This window comes from Carassius gibelio, chromosome B22, assembly GCF_023724105.1.
Source record: "Carassius gibelio isolate Cgi1373 ecotype wild population from Czech Republic chromosome B22, carGib1.2-hapl.c, whole genome shotgun sequence".
Lineage (NCBI taxonomy): Eukaryota > Metazoa > Chordata > Actinopteri > Cypriniformes > Cyprinidae > Carassius > Carassius gibelio.
The window spans coordinates 12,122,027-12,144,513 of NC_068417.1; the positions used below are offsets into that span (position 1 = coordinate 12,122,027).

The 22,487-nt window shown below is 35.1% G+C and overlaps 1 protein-coding gene and 2 long non-coding RNA genes across 3 annotated transcripts; 1 reads left to right on the forward strand and 2 right to left on the reverse strand.

The window, feature by feature from the left end:
- Nucleotides 1-3,404: 3,404 nt before the first annotated feature.
- Nucleotides 3,405-4,968, reverse strand: LOC127987162 (uncharacterized). The gene is made up of 3 exons (XR_008161075.1): nucleotides 4,520-4,968; nucleotides 4,343-4,410; nucleotides 3,405-3,978 (listed from the first exon to the last, which is right to left on the reverse strand). It is a non-coding gene; the product is annotated as an uncharacterized LOC127987162 (long non-coding RNA).
- A 124-nt stretch (nucleotides 4,969-5,092) lies between these two features.
- On the reverse strand, nucleotides 5,093-6,731 carry LOC127988003 (uncharacterized). The gene is made up of 4 exons (XM_052590491.1): nucleotides 6,683-6,731; nucleotides 6,021-6,347; nucleotides 5,589-5,897; nucleotides 5,093-5,100 (listed from the first exon to the last, which is right to left on the reverse strand). The coding sequence occupies exons 1-4, from the start codon at nucleotides 6,729-6,731 to the stop codon at nucleotides 5,093-5,095; spliced, it is 693 nt and encodes a 230-aa protein (XP_052446451.1).
- Nucleotides 6,732-14,853: 8,122 nt separating this feature from the next.
- Nucleotides 14,854-18,592, forward strand: LOC127987158 (uncharacterized). The gene is made up of 5 exons (XR_008161071.1): nucleotides 14,854-14,899; nucleotides 15,850-15,870; nucleotides 15,978-16,037; nucleotides 17,437-17,748; nucleotides 18,294-18,592. It is a non-coding gene; the product is annotated as an uncharacterized LOC127987158 (long non-coding RNA).
- The last annotated feature ends 3,895 nt before the right edge of the window (nucleotides 18,593-22,487 follow it).

Genomic DNA, 22,487 nt, shown 5'->3' on the forward strand with positions numbered 1-22,487 from the left:
ACCCCTCAACACCCCCCACACCACACATAGACTCCTCCCCCTCTTCAACACTCTGATTTATTTATTTACTCACAACAAGCAAAAGTAACTTGTTATTAAAGTAACTTGTTATTACTTGCACTACTGCCTGTTCATCCAGGAACACTGTATAATCCATTTGCACAGGTTGAGTTGTTGTTGCCCATAACACACTAGCATTCTGCTAATGAGCGCTAATTGGTCAGTGAAGGAATGATAATGACCAGAGATACCGCTTGATGGCTTCTGAATCAGCGGCATCAGAATGTTAAGGCGGACTTTTTCGCCCAAGTTTTTCTTTTCAACGCAGCAACTCTTTTTTTTTTTTTTTTGTTGCTGGCAATTTTATCTGTCTATTGTTATACATGTACTTTGAAATTTACATGGAAAATAAATTGAATTTGAGTACTTCTTGTGTTAAGAAATACCGGATACATATGGTATAGTATCGCCACCTTAAACACAACTGTCATGCTCAATAGTGCTAAATATCAATTAAAAACTGAAAAAGAAAAAAAAGAAAAATGCCTCACAGGTGTGCAATGATAAATTGTTCTAATAGCGGGCAAGGGTTGTCCTATTTCTCATTAGCCAAGGACGAAAAAAGTTAACCCATGTGGACTGTTAATCGTCAAAGCCAACCTGAATTTACGGAGGTTCACGTGGGAGGGAAAGTTGGCCAAATGCCAAGTTGGCTAATGTCCCAAATCGGAGCACGAAAGCATCAGAGCGATTAAATAATTTTTCAACGGCTCTGGAAAGCACCATAGACATTCTCTGAAAGCACCAAACTGACTGAAGGATTGCCATAAAGCAGTATCTCTGGTCTTACGATGTGTATGACGTCATTGACATTTTAAAAGCCTTTTTAAAGCAAATAAGTGTCTCTAAAAAATCTAACACCCAGCAATGTGTAATTTCTTTGCATCTCCTTTTAAATACAACATTCAAATTACTAGACAAAAAAATTATATCCTCAGAAAAGTGGATTTTGAGGGTATACCGCCATTGACCACCATTCATTCTGCACTTGTCCTGTGAGCGCCCTCATATGGAATCAGAGTGGAACTGCAACCAGTTCAGAAGCCGGAAGTGTAGTGAGAGTGAAACTTCTCGCCATATTACACATTCTTTGATCTAAGCCTGAATTGACAAAGAAAGTTGATGAACAGCATCATGGTACCAACAAAGCCGGATTGGAGAGGTTTGGTTTTGTCAACTCAAAACTAACCCTGTAACTGAATTTGTTCATGGTACAGGCCCGTGGACTGAATGAATGAATGACATCATTGTGATTTTCAATAAGATAACTTTAGTCTCTGGATGAACCAAAACTGTATTAAAGGTTATCTGCAAGATTCTTATTTTGACACTAGATGGCGCTCAGACAAAACGGCCTTCAAAGTTTTTTAAAAAAAAGTGTCTGTTTTTGCCAAATGTGTTGCTGTTGCATTTTGCTTTTGGAAGCACTGTTATACAACTGAAAAATATACATATTTTTTTGTTAGCGGTGTTGTTAGTTAGCTAGTTAATTATCCCCAAAATGAAAATAAGTCAATAACAACCATCAGACATCTGCATGATATAACAATCACAGCAGTGAACAATGCATTGCATTTATTTCTAATGATGGTAAAAACAGGTTATGAACTGTTTTGGGCTTGATATGAAGAACATCAGTAGTTTTCAGAAATAACTGCCTGATTTGACTAGAAGCTCTTTATATTGGAGAATACAACATACATACAGTTTACTTGTGCAGGTCAGTATATATCAAAACTCTGCTTCATCAATTTAAACATTTAGATTATCTCCTGGCTCAAATCTGCAAAATATTATTTAACTTTAACATCATAGTTTTCTGTAAAACTGCTTTGAAACAATTGCTATTGAAAAAAAGTGCTATAGTAACAAATCAGACTTCACTCAAATTGACTGATATTTTAACTAGTGCTGTCAATCGATTAAAAAAAAAAAACTAATTAATCGCACAATTTTTTAAAATTAATCGCGATTAATCGCGATTAATCGCAATTAAAAGACTGAAACTTTTTGGATATGTAAATGTAAAATGTAAATAATTAATGTAAACTCAAGACAAAGAAACTATTTAAATTCAAAATATGATTGTTTATTGGAATTTTTGTTTAACTTGTAACACAGATTTTCTCATGTAAACAACATACCTGCAATAAACCATCAATATCCTCCAAATTAACTGTTGGCTTGAAAGCCATATTTATTACAGAAATAAAAACACAGGCATGTAAGTACCATTTGAATTTCAAAACAATCAATGCCAATAAAAAACAAAAAATGATTTCCATGTTGAATTCTAAGTGGACTGCAAAAAAATTCCAAAGTATAGTCATTGCCAGTGCTTTAAGTGGGCCGGTACGCACCGGTACTCAGTACCGCCACTTCCAAATATAGCTCTTGAGCGTACCGCCACCTCTCCGTGCGCCCAGAACGTGCTTTTAGTGTACCAGTACGCTCATTTGGACATCTGTTTTAATAGAGGTTTTAATCTTTTACCTGCACTACCGATTTTCAGAGCGCCCTTCACAATGCAAGCTTCCTAATTCATCCCACCCAGAGCAGAAACTACATTACCCATTCACCCTTAAGTTATACAAGTGAATAGCGCATGTGTCGCTTTTCCCGCTGTTAAGTGTCAACAACTCAACGTGGCCGGGGAAGGTGTGTGAAACTCGTTGTGAGTTATACTAAAGCAAAATCTTGAGTATTTATTGTCTGATAAACATTAAAAACTGTCTGCGGAGGTTGAGTCGTCCTGCAGCCCCCGCTGGCGGTTCATTGGCTGCAGCATCTTTTTTCTAAGTTCTAAAAAAATACCATAGACGGCAAGGCACACATTTAGATATTAATTTATCTAATTAATCTATAGCCTATGCACAAAGACAATATGATCTTTTTGTCCCCTTTTTGTTTTAAAGCTTGATGAAGAGAGAGAGCGCAAGTTGCAGCTGAGGAGGACAGTGACGCACGCGCACAGGAGTGATTGACAGTTCGCGGCACTGTGTACAAAAAATACTCCGCTACACAATTATTTCGTTATTTTCGTTTAAGCTTATTAACGTTAGCGTTACAGAAAGGTCTGATTTACGCACTGTTACAGTCATACAGTCATAATGTTTCTTGTGGCAGACTGAAGAGTAATCCGGCAGAGTTTTATACTGAAACTTTCCGTCTAAAAGTCCTTCCTTGGTCTTATCCATATTTCTTTGCACGTTGAACACACATAGGCCACAACTGGAAATAAAAAAAACTGCAACCGCGTTAATTGCGTTATTTTATTTTAACGTGTTAAATATTTCAAATTAATCTAATGCGTTAACGCGCTAATTTTGACAGCACTAATTTTAACACATACTATTTTATCTGAGAGAATCGTGTATCTTTTCAGTATTTCATGGTAAAGTGGTTGGTTAATGCTAAAGTTAGACTGCGTTTCATATGAAATGGAAATGGAAAAAGGCATTTAACCACACGCCAATGACGCCTTAGCAGTGTCTGTGTTTAAGTCAACCGCAAACATTCAGCAATGTTCAAGAACAACTGTTTCCTGCAAATCTACACAGATGTAAATCAGATGCAAACATGTTTCTCGTTTTGGGAATTTGTTAAAAATAATAATAATAAAATAATAATAATTATAATTCTTTAGGAGGCTATAGAGTCAAACAAGAAAATGTTTGTGTTTCACAAGATTAAAATGATTTTGTTTTCTTTAAGAGAGAATTTCATTAATCCAGCCCTGAATTTACACTTACAATCCTAAAACTCAATCTACATGTTTTCAAGGGCTGAGATGAAACGACAGACTCTGAGGTAGTCACAGGAGCTTCCTGTGAAAGTCACAAAGCGGGTCTGATACGTGTCTGATCATCTTCTCTTGACGATAGGTGCATATTCCACATCATCATCCTCTTTAACATCCTGTAAAAAATAAATAATTAATTCAGTCTTATGTGTCTTTGACATCATGCTGTTTTTCAGAAGCATTTGAAGAATCACAAAAGAATGTTCAGTATCTGAAAATGAAGATTTTAACTGTGATGACATCAGCTGACAGGAAATACTTCATCAGAGGCTCATTTTGAGCACTGGAAGCATGAACTAAGGGACCTTTTGATCTGTTATCCTTTAGTTACATGGTAAAAGGTTTCTGTGCACTGAATATTGATCCTACGACTTTATACTCGACTCTCTAATATTGAGCCGCTTCGTGCTTTTGGCTCTATCACACAGATGGACACACTGTTGGAGTGACACAGATACACAACATTAATTAGTGTATTACCGGTTTCTGTGCATCTCTTTTGTAGAATGTAGGCTCAATGTAAGTGATCTCGTCTTCATGAGTCTCAGCTGTTTCAATGATAAAAATAATGGATTAAAACATTGCATTTCTGTGTTTTAAAAGGAGCATCAGTGAGACAGCTGAATAGTGCTGCATAGTGTGTGATTTAACACTTACCTTCTTTGTCTGTTTTTCTACATTTCCTGCAAATACAAACTATCACGACTGCAGCAACAATCAGCAGAGATCCAGCAGCAGCAGAAGAAGAGATCAGTACTTTAACAGATGTTGAGTCTAAAACTACACAGATAGACACTCATTATGGTGATCTATTGAGAAGTGAACACAGTAATATTTTTCTGCTTTATTTAATTGAAAAAGCTTTTAGTTTATTCCAATCTCTACTGAGTCACTTCGCTTGGAGAAGGAACCAGGAGAGTACTGAAGTAAAATATTTTAGTTAAATTCACAAGGAGAAACAAACAGATACGGGACATATGAAAGCGGACATTGAACTAACAACAGAGGAAACAATTTAAAGACAGACACAGGTGGGATAAAGCTGGAAAAAAATTAATTAAACGGGGAACACTTGGAACTAATAGAACTGAAGACAGGAACAGAAACATGACTAATTAAAGAAAACAGGAACTAAGACTGGGTTAAAACAAGGAAACTGAAGTCCACAACACTGACATAATGCGGCTTACAGTAAAAATCTAATTGGACTTCATTTCCTTCATTTCAGGCTTAAACACCTGTAGAATGCATATAAATATGTACAGTACATACAATTCATCCAATTGACAGAGATGTTTACGTAGAGTAAAAAGAAAAAGAAAAAACATAGCTCAACAACTGTCAAAAATGTTATTTATAATGTGCTGAAACAATGGGTACATTTAAATCTAGACTCAAAACACATCTTTTTAGGTGTGCATTTACTGAGTACGTCCGAATGATTGCGCTGTGTTTTTTTTTTTTTTTTTTTTTTTTTTGTTATTATTATTATGAAATGCTTTAATTCATTTTAAATCCATTTTTAATCATTTCAAAATGTTATTCTTTGCTTTTGTTGCTTTTTCTAAATATTTCAATTTATGTAAAACACTTTGGATTATCACTGTGTATGAACTGTGCTATATCAACAAATTCGCCTTGCCTTTTATCATTGTAACCAGCTAGTCATTTAAATCAACTAAACCCATTTTAATCAAATCTATTATAGACATAAGAGCTGCTGTACCTGAACATGGCTGACAGAGTTTGCTGATGTCCAGATGTGTGGTCTGGTTTGTGATGTGATTGTTGATCACACAGCTGTAGCTGTTTTTCTCCTGATATTCCACCTCCAGAGGTAGAGAGAGACTGATGCTGAGATCAGACACACTGATGCTGGACAATAAACTGTTTCCTTTGTACCAGGAGAGAGTCACATGACCCACATTCACCACTGAACACACCAGTGAACAATTCTGCTGTGATGAAGATGATGATGAAGATGATGATGATGAACAGTTTGAAGAGTTACTGATGACGGGAACAGGAAGACGAGCTGAGAAAGATTAGAAACAAACATGTTAAGTGAGAGTTTGTGATGTCATTCAGTGAAAACCAAATATTTAGGATGCATTTACTTTTAAAACTATTGCAAATAAAAGACAAATATTTATCTCACCATAGACAGTCAGATTAAAACTTTTGCTAACATTTCTGATAATCTGTAGTGTATAGAGTCCAGTGTGTTCAGTTCTGGTGTTTGTGATGGTCAGAGATCCAGTTTGATGATCCAGCTTCAGTCTGTCTCTGAATCTCTCATCAAGAACATTATCATATACAGAGATGCTGTCGGCCATTACATTGATTTCAGCTACTGAAGTGTTTTCAGATCCAAACCTCCACAGAATCACATCATCATCCATCATTTCAGTAAAACCAGAGTCTAGAGTGACTGAATCTCCCTCCAGCACTGACACTGACTTCACTGTATTAACACCAAATGTACCTGAAGAGTTTGATCAAAGATGAAAAGGTAAACAATTTTATCATATCAACTGCTTTGTATTCAAAAGTGAAATGAAAAACAAATAGAAAAAATAATAAATGAAAGGAGAAATAGATAGACAGGGTTTGGGAGATAAATCATATATATATGGCTTTGGTGAGCTCATGTGAACAGACTGACTGAATCTGTCCTTAATTTGATCTCCTGCGATCCAATAGTTTGTACAATAGTTTTCCTGTACAATTTCAGAATGTATTTTACTCCGATATAATGAATGCAAATCAATCTTACTACCCTAAATAAAAATCAAAGCAAAACATACATTTGTAACTTACCATCCAATTGCCCCAAACACACGCAGAACAAAATGACAACATGAACCATTTTCTCTGAGCACTCTTAATATTATCATGAAACTCTACACTGTAAAACCCGACAAGTTAACTCAACTCAAATCGTTTGAGTAAACCGATTGCCTTGACTGTAATACCCGACAAGTAAACTTTACTCAAACGGTTTGAGTAAACAGATATCCTTAAGTTATGTTAACTCAAACCGTTTGAGGAAACCGATTGCCTTAAACCATTTAAGTTGAAAAAACTAACAGTTATGAGTACTCTGAACTTAATTCAGTTGAGTTCACTGAAAGAAGATATACATTGCAATTAAGTGATTAAGTGATTAATTGAGCTTTAGTGATGAACACCTGCTGTTAACAAACAGAATCACTGAAGAAAAGAGAGAAAGGAACAACAGCTGACTTCAGACACAGCTTCACTCAAACCTGACAAGTTATGTTAACTCAAACCGTTTGAGGAAACCGATTGCCTTAAACCGTTTAAGTTGAAAAAACGAACAGTTATGAGTACTCTTTACTTAATTCAGTTGAGTTCACTGAAAGATGTACATTGCAATTAAGTGATTAAGTGATTAACCAAGTGCTGATTGTGAATTAGTGATGAACAGCTGCTGTTAACAAACAGAATCACTGAAGAAAAGAGAAACACAAGAACTACTACAACTGACTTCAGACACAGACTTAGATGAAATCAACTGAAATAAAATACATGAAATCTCTCAAGATCTGATTAAACAACCCCACAAACAGCATCACCAGCTCCACTTATTAATAACCAGACTGACTTTATTTCTGTCAGACGTCTACAGAAGATCTTATTGAGAATGAACTAAGGTTTAGATGTTGATTTATTGTTTCATTTGAAGTAACCATGTTAGAGATCAGTGTTTGCTTTAGTTGGGCTCTTGACCCTTGATTTCTGTCTTAGTCTTTTCCCTGGCTGTTATAACCGTGTGTTTCTGAAACACATTTGTTGTAACTTGAAAGCCCAGAAGAAATGCCATCAGGTGTTAACCTGCACCTAGGTGTAGGTTGTTATACTTTATAAAGGTGATGGTAATTATTCATTATTATTCACAGTTATTGATCCATGTGGAGTCCAATCTCTGATGAAACAAATATGTAATTAGTAGAAGTGGACCTAGTAAAAATGACACTAAGAGCCAATGATTCTGTAATATTCAATTAATATTAAAATGACTTCATAAACATTTTGTACACAGACTTTTGTCTTCCATGCCAGTAACTGGTCAAACACAGACATCAATAATCAGAATATGAACCTCTACAATGGTGACAAAAAAACATGCTGCAATGCATGCTGGGTACTATTGTAGAACAAAACTCATCCATGGCTCCCAGCATGCTCTGCAGCATTTTTTTTTTTATGGTCACCATTGTTGAGGTTCATATTCTGATTATTGATGTCTGTGTGTGACTAATTGACACCATAGAAGTCCACACTTTTGGAAAGTCTTTGTATTAACGGATTATCACAGAACCACTGGCTCTTAGGATCACTTTTATTGTAATCAATCAAATTACATAACACTTATTTCATCAGAGATTAGACTTCTTATGAATCAATAATTGATGATTATCACCAATATAAAGTATAACAACCTACACCTAGGTACAGGTTAACACCTGATGGCTTTTCTTCTGGGCTTTTGAGTTACAACAAATGTGTTTCAGAAACACACAGTTATAACAGCCAGAGAAAAGACTAAGACAGAAATCAAGGGTCAAGAGCCCAACTAAAGCAGACACTGATCTCTAACATGGTTACTTCAAATGAAACAATAAATCAACATCTAAACCTTAGTTCATTCTCAATAAGATCTTCTGTAGACGTCTGACAGAAATAAAGTCAGTCTGGTTATTAATAAGTGGAGCTGGTGATGCTGTTTGTGGGGTTGTTTAATCAGATCTTGAGAGATTTCATGTATTTTATTTCAGTTGATTTCATCTAAGTCTGTGTCTGAAGTCAGTTGTAGTAGTTATTGTGTTTCTCTTTTCTTCAGTAATTCTGTTTGTTAACAGCAGCTGTTCATCTTTAATTCTCAATCAGCACTTAGTTAATCAATTAATTACTTAAATGCAAAGTTTTAAAACTTACATGGTTTAAATCAAGGCAATCTGTTTACTCAAACGGTTTGAGTTAAGTTAACTTGTCGGGGTTTACAGTGTATGAAGACAGCTCAGACTTGACAGAAGTGAGATATAAGAGCGTGTGGATCCTCCCCCAGCAGGATTCGACCACCCTTCACTGACCACAACCCTAGGGTTTCACTTAAATTACATCTAATATGTGCCATTTATTCAGATTCACTATATAGAGGCAGAAAACAATCTCTACAGGCAGATGTTAAATGATTATTGCAGTTTGTTATCATGTGATTTTTTTTAACTTAATTTATAATGGTCAGCCTGTGTAGATGTGCTATAGTGTCTATGAGTGATGAGTAAGAATAATTGGTTCCTGTAACTCTCAATGGACTGTTTCTCATACATCAGTAAAGTGTTTTTTTTTTTTTTTTTTTTTGTAAAAAGGAAGTCAAATCTTACCCACCTAGCCTACTACTGACCCACACGCATAAACTCGCATCCAGTAAAACACAGCGGGTTTCCATCCATCAGCTCACATTACATTTCTTTGAAAATAAATGTGACCACAGAATGTTTCACTTTGACACATCAACTACGCGCATTGCTGATCACGTTCATTCTCTTCGTTAGAAGAAAAAAGAAAGAAAGAAAGAAAGAAAGACCTTCAAGGCTAATTAATTATTCTGTTTTAACCTTTTCATGCATGAATTATGATAACCCCAGTCAGGATCTTTTTCCTATGTGTTTTTATTGCTCTTAGGGCATGAAAAACAAGAATTGCTTTTTTTTCTTCTTTTTTTTCGTTTCATCTCAGAGATCTTCAGATGTCCACTTGAGGGGACAGCATGCGGTTATGGTTTAAACTGAAGATATACTATAGTAAATGTAAGACAATAATCAAACAGATACAGTATGTGAATTTAACAAACTAATCAATACAATTATATCAAATCATGTGAAAACTATCAAATATATACAAAAAATATATATGCGAAATATTGCAAAGGCTTCATACAACTTCATACAAGTTGCACTTCGCGTATCTTTGATATTAGAACATGAAGACATGATTCCATCAGAATTTTCTACAACCTGTCAAGGTACAACTGTGGAAACCACTCAGATGCTCCCTTCAGTCCACCAGAGTATGGATATTCACTCTTATTAGCTGATAATTCTGATTATGATCAAGATGGACATGCACATTTCTATCATAGCCCTCCTCTGAGAAAACCTAGCGGTAATTTTTTTTCAATCTCATCTGAAATGATCAGTGTTGCATGGTTACTACTATCCAGATGTTTGTACAACAGGTCCAATAAGGTCAGTGTTGCATCCTGCACACCTCTTCCCGCCCTATAGGCAAATTGCATCGGGTCGAGAAATTATGACGTTCGTTCCAATAGTACCTCTTTTACTAATTTCTCGAATACCTTCATTATAAGCGAGGTCAAGGAAACAGGTCTATAATCTGTCAAGCCTTTAGGACAATTATTCTTTGCAACCGGAATAATAATTGACTCTTTCCGAAGTTTTGGTACATACTGAACCTCAAAAGACCAATTAAAAATATAAGTAAAAATAGGACCTAATTCTTCCGCACATTGTTTCAGGATCCTACCACTTATTCCATCTAGACCAGGATTCACTTTATTTTTATATTGTTTAAAAAGATTGACTGCATTTTCTACACTGAAGGAAACAAGTGAACTTCCCTCTTGAGAGGAGTTATGAAACTCATGTTCTATGTCACCATTCAGCTCTTCAAATCGAGCATAAAATGTATTAAAATCCTCTACAAGGACACTATCTAACTCATAACCGGGTACTTTCACTTGTTTTCTACATCCACTATTTAGGCCCGTCATTAGTTTAAGACTATCCCATACTGAGCCCATACAATTTGTTCTTAATTTAATTTAGACTTTTTCCTTATATCTTATTTTTTCCCTCCTAATTTCTTGCCTAATTAATTTCTGTACATTTTTAACTTCAAGCCCCTCGTTTAAGAACAGTTTAATATTTTCTTTATTAACAGACAGTCAAAACATCCTTGTAAACTCTCAATAGCATCATCAGTCCAAGATTTCACAGTTTTTGTTTAAACTTTTCCCCTCTTCAGTTCCGTAGCATAACATGGGATTAGATGAATACAACTAGATAAAAAAGTTCGTCAAGACAAACTTTAAGTTGGCTTGAGAAAGCCTGACCAGAAAGTCTGAAAAGTTTGAAAAGTTTGAAAAGTTTAAGAAGTTTAAAAAGTTTTAAGTTTGACGGTTTTCAGTCTGAGATAGATAGATAGATAGAGTTTGAAGATAGATAGATAGATAGAGTTTGAATATAGATAGATAGATAGATAAAGTTTGAAGATAGATAGGTAGATAGATAGAGTTTGAAGATAGTGTTTGAAGATAGATAGATAGATAGATAGATAGATAGATAGATAGATAGATAGATAGATTAGTTTTAATATAGATGGATAGAGAGATAGATTAGTTTTAATATAGATAGATAGATAGATTAGTTTTAATATAGATAGATAGATAGATGGATAGATAGATACAGTCAGAAGATAGATAGATACAACCATAAGATAGATAGAAAGATTAGTTTTAATATAGATAGATAGAAAGATAGATTTAGATAGATAGATTAGGTTTAATATAGCATGTTGCTAGCATGATTTTAGCATGATTAGCATGCGACTAGCATGTTGCTAACATGATTTTAGCATGATTAGCATGCGACTAGCATAATTCTAGCATGATTAGCATGTTGCTAGCATGATTTTAGCATGATTAGCATGCGACTAGCATGTTGCTAGCATGATTTTAGCATGATTAGCATGTTGCTAGCATGATTTTAGCATGATTAGCATGCGACTAGCATGTTGCTAGCATGATTTTAGCATGATTAGCATGTTGCTAGCATGATTTTAGCATGATTAGCAGGCGACTAGCATTTTGCCAGCATGATTTTAGCATGATTAGCATGTTGCTAGCATGATTTTAGCATGATTAGCATGCGACTAGCATGTTGCTAGCATGATTTTAGCATGATTAGCATGTTGCTAGCATGATTTTAGCATGATTAGCATGTTGCTAGCATGATTTTAGCATGATTAGCATGCGACTAGCATGTTGCTAGCATGATTTTTAGCATGACTAGCATGTTGCTAGCATGATTTTAGCATGATTAGCATGTTGCTAGCATGATTTTAGCATGATTAGCATGCGACTAGCATGTTGCTAGCATGATTTTAGCATGATTAGCATGCGACTAGCATGTTGCTAGCATGATTTTAGCATGATTAGCATGTTGCTAGCATGATTTTAGCATGATTAGCATGTTGCTAGCATGATTTTAGCATGATTAGCATGCGACTAGCATGTTGCTAGCATGATTTTTAGCATGACTAGCACGTTGCTAGCATGATTTTAGCATGATTAGCATGCGACTAGCATATTGCTAGCATGATTTTAGCATGATTAGCATGTTGCTAGCATGATTTTAGCATGATTAGCATGTTGCTAGCATGATTTTAGCATGATTAGCATGCGACTAGCATGTTGCTAGCATGATTTTAGCATGATTAGCAGGCGACTAGCATGTTGTTAGCATGATTTTAGCATTATTAGCATGTTGCTAGCATGATTTTAGCATGATTTTAGCATGATTAGCATGCGACTAGCATGATTTTAGCATGATTAGCATGTTGCTAGCATGATTTTAGCATGATTAGCATGTTGCTAGCATGATTTTAGCTAGATAGATAGATAGATAGATAGATAGATAGATAGATAGATAGATAGATAGATGAGTTTGATAGATAGATAGATAGATAGATAGATAGATAGATAGATAGATAGATAGATAGATGAGTTTGATGATAGATAGATAGATAGATAGATTCGTTTTAATATAGATAGATAAGTTTGATAGATAGATAGATGATAGATAGATAGATAGATAGATAGATAGATAGATAGATTAGTTTTAATATAGATAGATAGATGAGTTTGAATATAGATAGATAGATAGATAGATGAGTTTGATTATAGATAGATGAGTTTGATTATAGATAGATAGATAGATTAGTTTTTATATAGATAGATGAGTTTGATAGATAGATAGATAGATAGATAGATAGATAGATAGATAGATAGATAGATAGATAGATAGAGTTTGAATATAGATAGATAGATGAGTTTGAATGAGTTTGAATGGGTTAGTAATAGTACATAGGTTAGTCTGATTGAGTCTAATGGGCTTCAGTGTGTTTAGATTTGAATTTTTGACAGTTGGAGTTCACGGAATGTTCAGATGAGCAGAGGCTTTTCAATGCAAGTCTATGGGATTTTTATGATTTTTAATCTTCAGTTTTATGAAAAGTATAAGTCCGATCAGTTAGAAAAGATATAGCACACCCGGCGACATCAGTCTGAAGAGCTGGGCTGAGTTTGGAGTCTGTAGAGTTAACGGTCTAGGAGGAGTTAGAGTCAGAAAATTTAGTCTCAGAAGAATAATAATAACTAGAATTAAAAGTTAGTTAACTAACTTTGATGTTGGCTTGGCCATCTTGGCCATGGAGCAAAAGAGCCAAAGTACTTGTGTGCCCAACATTGAGTTGCCCCGCTGCAAAATTAATACACATAATAATGCCATAAAAAAATACACCTGCAACAGTCTTTTTCCATGCTCCCTTGCTGTTTTCTCTTTTTAATAAAAAGCCTGGGCTATGATAACAGCTATGACAGGGTTGTCTAGCTGGATGTGAAATAAGTCATGCCTATTTTTCTCGTGTATGTATTTCACAGTCCTGCCACCGTCGCGTTGTGGGCAACGACACACAAGATTACTGAAACAATGCATTTTAAATCAAGGAGATCATAAGGGGTCCAAGCACAATGGTTTGTATAGATGATGCAGTTACACACTGTTTAAAATTGTTTAATTTGTACTGTATGTTCATTCTATTTATTTATTTGTGCTATTTACATAATGTTTACATTTTTTTAAGTTTGTTTTTGTTAATGTAAAATAGCACTGCATAGTCTTCACTGTAAGATAAAATACACAATCAAACCAAAATGTATTCAGACACCTTCAACATTTCTCACATAATCACAGTTTATTTGCTGTAGTTTAGAAACTGGTAATAATATATGACAATAACTCAGAACAAATTCATCTTGATAATTTCGGATAACTTTGATAAAAAGATACACTGTTAGACTTTGCCGCAGTTTTACAGTAACTTACCGCAAAAAAGCCCAGTAAAATACCATTTATCTTATTCACGGTAAACTACTGTAATATGCACTGCATTGTGGGAATTTTGTATGAATTTTACAGTAACTTACTGTATATGGTAATTTACAGTACTTTACTGTTTACGCAAAAGCAGTAGTGCTACTGTAAATGAAGAAGACAGATTTCTATACATACAATTAAATTGTAATCACTGCCTTTGTCATTGTGTCCACAACTTGTATTTTAGGCCTATTAAAATGTCATATGATAATGTTTTATAGTTTTTTCTGTCTTGTTCTGCAGATGAAAATCATAAAATCATTCTCATTTCACACACTGGATGTTAATTTTAATAGTAGCATTTTCTCCAATAAAAAACAACAACAACAACAATAATAATAATAATAATAATAATAATAATAATAATAATAATAATAATAATAAAATAATAATAATAATAATAAATGGAGCAGAAACAATAGGGTCCTCTCACCATTGGTGCTCGGGCCCTAATAATAATAGTAATCGACAACTGGTTCCCATAGAGGCAAATTAGGCATTTTTTGTTTTATTTGTATGCCAGGTAAAAGAGCACAGGTGTGGTGATATTTAAATAGCAATAATAATAATAATAATAATAATAATAATAATAATAATAATAATAATAACTTTGCTTAAACCTCACAAATTTTAAATTGTTGCTCACGTGCAAAGCCCACGCAACGACCTGGCAGAATGTAAACTGATGTTTGTGTGACGTGTCGAGTGCGCGCAAAACTGACTTCTCTCAGAGTGGATCACTACCTAGACGCCAGCTGCGAGATTTTCTGAGGTAAGTACCTTTTACTTAACAAATTTATTTGATAAGTTACTTTAACAACGTAATAAACCATAACCAATATCAATTAAATATAGCTAAATTTATGAAGAAAGTAAATAATACAATCTAATAGGCTATTATTAACAGGACAGTCTGAAGGAACTTTTAGTTTTCCTCAAAAACTGCCGCTTTCATATCCCATTATGTCATACAGTTAACTGACTGCCTTTTCCAGTTGGACCCAATGTAGTATTTACACAAACAATGGTTTTCCGTATTTTTTTACGACCAGTTATGGTATATTTTACTCGTCATTTAAATGAATGCCGTTAAATGTGTGTGACGTTAGGCTATTTAAAGTAACGTTGGCGCAAATTCTCAAACGCACTCTCTCGCAGTCTCTCTCCCCCCGCAAGCAAGAGCACACACTCAATTGATACTGAAATAATGTATTGGCGCAATAGATTTGGCAAACGCTCCAGTGTATATTAGTGCTTATTTGTGTTCACTCTCTGGAGAATGGCAAATTAATCTTACAACGCGTTTTGCTGCGGTGAGCATCAATGTAGCCATTCACAGACATAACGTTAACGTTAGTTGTCTGGTCTCTTGAACGCAATGACCTATCAAAGGTGTTCAAGTTAGTCAGAATCTACTCACTGCTCATAACGCCATTTTAATTCAGTTCCGAATAATGCAGGCTCGCGAATCCTCTCATCAACAAAGTCTAGACAATATGTAAGAGGTTTTTTTTGACCGACAGCCAATTGAATGCTGCAAACTGTCTGGTTCACAGTGCGATTCACTCTGCACGTGACAGAAATATGACGTTAAAATAGTAACGCTTTTAAAGAAATGTAAATGCAGACCAATAGATTAACTGAAACATATTAATTGCAAAATATTTTAGATATTCTATGCTAATTATTGGTAAAAACTGATTTTCTTCTCCATTTTTTCAGTGTTGATTGTCATCTGATTGTGTAAGTGATCCCAGATCTGTGATTTAACATGTTCATATAGTCATTAGCCAATAATCATTGACGAAAAATAATGTTTTTTTCTTTTTCTCTTTTCCCTGTGTCAACAGGAGCTAACTACAGCCCAAAGGCTCTTTTAAGAGCCACAAGCACTGAGGATCTTTGGCTTTGTAAGTATATGTTTTGACTATCAGATGCATTACGTGATTAACATATTGTAATGCATAACTTGCAGGGCTTTATACTTACATTTCCTTTTAGGAGCACTTAGGTCATTTTTTTTTTTATCTAACCTTAATAAAAATTAAATAAAAAATAAAGTAAAACCCTGCCCTCTATTTAATATTCAGTTTCACATGGAAATACTTCATAACAGTTGTTTGCAACTTTCTGTTCACTGGGACTTTAATGAGGCTCTGAAGGGGCAAGAATGCATTTAAATTTATGATAACAATATGCTATGAGTTTAATGTTTTAAATGGAAGGTTTTGAATATAGAAATATTAAATGGTTTAAATAACTGAAAAAATACTTTAAAAATTAAACAAAAACTGCCAGTAGGGGACAGCAAGTCATTGTCTTTGTCACTGAATGATTCATTCAGTCAGTTCGTTCAAATGGCAGATTTATTCAGGAACAAAGCAAGCGACTTTTTGAATGGGTCATTGACTCACTAAATTTGTTTGAAAAGGCAGATTCATTCATAAACGAAACACCGCTGTGTAGTAGTGGGAAGTTTGGATCATTTTACTGACTCAGATATTTGAGTCTCATTCAGCAAAATTAAACAATCTTTTTCGAGTCATTTCGTTCATTTCGGAATAATATAAATAAAATGGTATGTTAAATATCCCAACACATCTAGAACTTACGAAAATGTTGATTACATTAGTAAAAAGAATACAAAATAAACTATAGGTTAATGCAGCCAAAGCCAAATAATAAGAAACCAAAATGTTTTATTAATGATTAGTTGTTAGGTCTTAAGTTCAGGCTATTGCAGTCTGACTCTGTTAGTTCACCTCACCTCCTGATCCGAGGCATTCTTTCCTTTGCAACTTCATATTTATCACGTTTGTTCTAGTTTGTTTAGTTGTCTGCTCGTCAGTGTCTGACTCTGATCTGTCTGCTGGCCTGTGCCATGTGTGAAACAGAAACGATTAGTTAATCTTTTCGAGTCTCGGGTTCAGGTCTGAGTCTTTCGTTCTTCCTCAGTCCCATAGAGGATATGCTGTCAATACCGGAAAGAGAAATGATTCGTTCATCTCTCGAGTCTTCGGGTCCGAGTCGTTCGTTCTTCAAGCCAGAAACCCATAGCACTATGCAGAAACAGAAATGATTAGTAAAAAAAATTTCGAGTCTTCGGGTTTGAGTCCTTCGTTCTTTTGTCACATGACCGCTGGTATCTCACATCACAACATTAGATTCGTATTATTAACTGCGTCTGACTGTATATTGTTTTATATTTAGGAATTAAAATACAAAATATTTGCAATAAACATTATCTGAAAAATAAAAGTTCCATCTATATATCATTCAATATCTGAGAATCTTTTTTTTTTCTTTCAGCCAACCTCAACCAAGATGTCGGTTGAGCAGGAGATGACATTGCCTACCACACTACAGGTGATCATGCTAGATATGAGAAATAATTGTTGAGAATTCTATTACAAGAAACAATTTAGCTGAAGATGCCTTTGTTTTAGGGAGTAGTCTGCTGTTTGCAACCTACTGGATGGTCAGAATTGAGGGGAAGGTCTTCTATGAAGCTAACCAACTTCATAACTTTGCCAGTGCTTTCGCTGTCTTTTTCGGCTCCTTTTATGTGTTCAATCTGGAGTATCAGGAGCCAGCATCCACTACACTGGAGACGGTACAGAGGTGAGTAATTCACCACAAAAAACTTATGTTACTTATGGATTAGTTAACCCAAAATTAAAATTAATGTATTCACACCCCATGTCATTCCAAACCTGTATGACTTTCTTTTGTGTAATACAAAAAGAAGATAATTTGAAGAATGTTGATCGTATATATATAGTATTTTCCGGACTATAAGTCACACTTTTTTTCATAGTTTGGCTAGTCCTGCGACTTATAGTCAGGTGCGACTTATTTATCAAAATTAATTTGACATGAACCGAGAGAGATGAACCAAGAGAAAACATTACCGTATCCAGAGGGCGCTCTAAATAAATGCGACCTATAGTCCAGTGCGACTTATATATGTTTTTTTTTCCTCGTCATGACGTATTTTTGGACTGATGCGACTTATATCTTATATCTTATATCTGGTGCTGGTGCTACAATCTGTAGAACTTGCTGTGTGAGTTTGTTACTACAAGGATGTAATTGTTTTGTTTTGTTTTCTTTATTTATTTATTTTCCCCTTTCTCCCTGTTTCTCTCTCTACATCCCATTTGCAGAAAGGAATTGATGCCACCTGACACCAGTGATCTGCTGTGATTTGTGGAGTGGAAGTTTGGAATTGTTTCTGAAGTGTATTTTTATTGTGATTTTTTTTTATTTTATTTGTTTTGTTTTGTAACTTAGTTTTGTTTTAATTAGATTATTTGTTTAAAATAAAATATTTTGTTTGACAAAAAAGCACAATAAAGAATATGTTGATGTACATGGACTCAAGTCACTTTTTTGGGAATTTGTTAAATTCAATAGCATTAATGTAAAATATAAATATTAAAATATTTTTAATAAATTACAATAAAATGACTTATATACTGTAAAATGAAATTGCAGTAAGGGAATCATACTGTAAAATTAAATCACGGTAAGGGCATTTTACTGTAAAATGTAATCACGGTAAGGGCATCTTACTGTAAAATGAAATTGCGGTAAGGGCATCTTACCGTAAAACACATTTACAGGTAAGCTACTGTAAAGGGGACCTTACAGTAACTTACTGGCAATAGTGCTGCCAGTAAGTTACCGCAAAAATACGATAAAAAGTCTAACAGTGTATGTAATGGAATCAACCAAAACTTCAGACTGTCAGTATGACAATATTTACACAACTATCAATACTTTGTTGAACAGTTACCAAGCAAGAAATGCTTAATTTGGTTCAGTCTGTGGTGTGAAAAGGTTCCATTAACAATTAAAGAAAGAAACACTTAAGCAAAACATGGGCAGGTCCTTAATTATTATTTTTTTAAATCAATTTCACTGGTAGCCTACTGTATGAAGAATTAGTGGGTATAATATTTCACAGATCACTATTTTGCCATACTCACTTACATAAATGAACTAGTGGCCTGCACCCACTAGTAAAACAATTATATCTTATTTTTGGATTGACTTTGGATAAATTCTTGTACTACAAGGTAATTCAGTCAAGAGCAGTGAGTGATTTACTTTCATTTTCATACATTAAAGACTCTGACAGCAGAGCTAGTAAATTAGGCGCGGTCCCTTTAAGAGACAAACCCATCCATTATGATGATACACATCCGATTTTTTTTTTGCAAATCTTTACTTTCACTTAAGACATAACCACATACTTATTCGAACACACTTTCCAACACGGGTATTTCGACATATTTTGTATGTATTTGTTGTCGGTACAAAAGCAAGAAGACTTTGAGACGCGTCTCTTCTTGCTCCCTGAACAACACCGCGCTGCTGAATTGAGCTCTTTTGCTTTTCGCTCTTTTTTCTGTTTATTTAAACTGCGATTTGAATTTGTTCGTTCAGGTCCAGGAGGAAGTGAACGTCCTGAACGACAGCTCTGTTCAGTGTTGCAGTCCCTGTCCGCGATACGCGCGGCTCTCTCTCGTGCACACGCGCCATCAGCTGCTCAGTTCAGTTTCCCGCTGCGCGGGGCTGAAGCCAACTTGATGTGTCGAATGCTCGGAGCACGTTATAAAACGTATTCTTAAAATACACATTTCTGTTTTAATAAATGGTCATATTAAATCATAGCATAACACATAAGTAGGTACAAAAATAATCAGTGATGCATGCGACCCTTTTGGTCTCAGTGTAGCTCCCTGCTTTACCATGTTATGCAACGCTGAGCAATTGCTGCGACGTTAAGCCTGACAGAGAAATCTCACAAGCACATATAAACACTCATTTTCATATGTGTAATATATTCTTCTAATTGTTTTGTGCCGTTTCGCTGCAGTGTTTTAATGTGAAAGGCTGTAAATGTGTACTTCAAGTGTTCAGAGGAATACATCCCGAGCTCATCTGTGACGTTCAGCATGATGATTCAGTTAGAAACCAGCTAAGACCAGCGTGACAGTGGCCAAAACTACTTTAAAACCATATAATATATTATTCTAATTGTTTAGTGCCGTTTCGCTGCAGTGTTTTAATGCGAAAGGCTGTAAATTCTCTGTGGACTTCAAGTGTTCAGAGAAATACATCGCCAGCTCGCGAGCAGTTGGCTGCCGCGAATATATAATGTTATTACTTTAAACAGTTCAGAAACATCTGAATTTAGCTCTTGGTGTGTTCTAACGTGTGGATTGCGTGTAATCGCGTTTTTAAAAGGTCTTAAATAAGAATGAATTCGCTAGTTCTCGGCTCCGTGTAGACAGCCTGGGCTGAGCAGCAGTATTTTTAACCAGTTTAAAAGTGAAACGAAACCCGACTCCGCCCCTAAATGTCATTGCAACTGTAGGGGCGCAATTTTTCTCAGACAATGTAAGTCTATGGGTAATGTATTTTGACATTTAAAAATTAATAAAAAAAAACTTTAAGTCTGATCAGTCTGAAAAGATATAGCACACACCACCGCTCTATCCCGCAGGTGTCTGCCGAGTTTGGGGCTTGTGGCTTTAAAGCCCTAGGAGGAGTTGCGTTCAGAATTTCTGTCAGAAAAATAATAAGAAGAAAAAGAAGAAGTTTAAATAGCATAACAGTATGTTGGCTTGTTGCCAAGCCAACATAACTAGATAAAAAAGTTCGTCAAGACAAACTTTAAGTTGGCTTGAGAAAGCCTGACCAGAAAGTTTGAAAAGTTTAGAAAGTTTAGAAAGTTTAGAAAGTTTAGAAAGTTTGAAAAGTTTGAAAAGTTTGAAAATGTGAAAAGTTTAAAAGTTTAAAAAGATTTAAAAGTTTAAGAAGTATAAAAATGACAGTGATTAACATATTGCTAGCATTACAAGCAAGTGACTACCATGTGACAAGCATGTACTTAGCATGATTAGCATGTTGCTAGCATGATTTTAGCATGATTAGCATTACTACTAGCATGTTGCTAACATGATTTTAGCATGATTAGCATGTTGCTAGCATGATTTTAGCATGATTAGCATGTTGCTAGCATGATTTTAGCATGATTAGTATGCGACTAGCATGTTGCTAGCATGATTTTAGCATGATTAGCATGTTGCTAGCATGATTTTAGCATGATTAGCATGTTGCTAGCATGATTTTAGCATGATTAGCATGCGACTAGCATGTTGCTAGCATGATTTTAGCATGATTAGCATGTTGCTAGCATATCTCTAGCATGACTAGCATGTTGCTAGCATGATTTTAGCATGATTAGCATTACTACTAGCATGTTGCTAACATGATTTTAGCATGATTAGCATGTTGCTAGCATTATTTTAGCATGATTAGCATGTTGCTAGCATGTTTTTAGCATGATTAGCATGCGACTAGCATGTTGCTAGCATGATTAGCATGTTGCTAGCATGATTTTAGCATGATTAGCATGCGACTAGCATGTTGCTAACATGATTTTAGCATGAGTAGCATGTTGCTAGCATGATTAGCATGCGACTAGCATGTTGCTAGCATGATTTTAGCATGATTAGCATGTTGCTAGCATGATTTTAGCATGATTAGCATGCGACTAGCATGTTGCTAGCATGATTTTAGCATGATTAGCATGTTGCTAGCATGATTTTAGCATGATTACCATGCGACTAGCATGTTGCTAGCATGATTTCAGCATGATTAGCATGTTGCTAGCATGTCTCTAGCATGACTAGCATGCGACTAGCATGTTGCTAGCATGATTTTAGCATGATTAGCATGTTGCTATTATGATTTTAGCATGATTAGCCTGCGACTAGCATGTTGCTAGCATGATTTTAGCATGATTAGCATGTTGCTAGCATGATTTTAGCATGATTAGCATGCGACTAGCATGTTGCTAGCATGATTTTAACATGATTAGCATGCGACTAGCATGTTGCTAGCATGATTTTAGCATGATTAGCATGTTGCTAGCATGATTTTAGCATGATTAGCATGTTGCTAGCATGATTTTAGCATGATTAGCATGCGACTAGCATGTTGCTAGCATGATTTTAGCATGATTAGCATGTTGCTAGCATGATTTTAGCATGATTAGCATGCGACTAGCATGTTGCTAGCATGATTTTAGCATGATTAGCATGTTGCTAGCATGATTTTAGCATGATTAGCAGGCGACTAGCATGTTGTTAGCATGATTTTAGCATGATTAGCATGTTGCTAGCATTATTTTAGCATGATTTTAGCATGATTAGCATGCGACTAGCATGATTTTAGCATGATTAGCATGTTGCTAGCATGATTTTAGCATGATTAGCATGTTGCTAGCATGATTTTAGCATGATTAGCATGCGACTAGCATGTTGCTAGCATGATTTTTAGCATGA

Coding starts and splice junctions, on each gene's coding strand:
- LOC127988003 (XM_052590491.1), bottom strand. CDS start 6,731: ATGGTTCATGTTGTCATTTTGTTCTGCGTGTGTTTGGGGCAATTGGAT. Junction 6,348..6,682: donor GTGTTTGGGGCAATTGGATG/GTAAGTTACAAA, acceptor CAAACTCTTCAG/GTACATTTGGTGTTAATACA. Junction 5,898..6,020: donor TTTTAATCTGACTGTCTATG/GTGAGATAAATA, acceptor AATCTTTCTCAG/CTCGTCTTCCTGTTCCCGTC.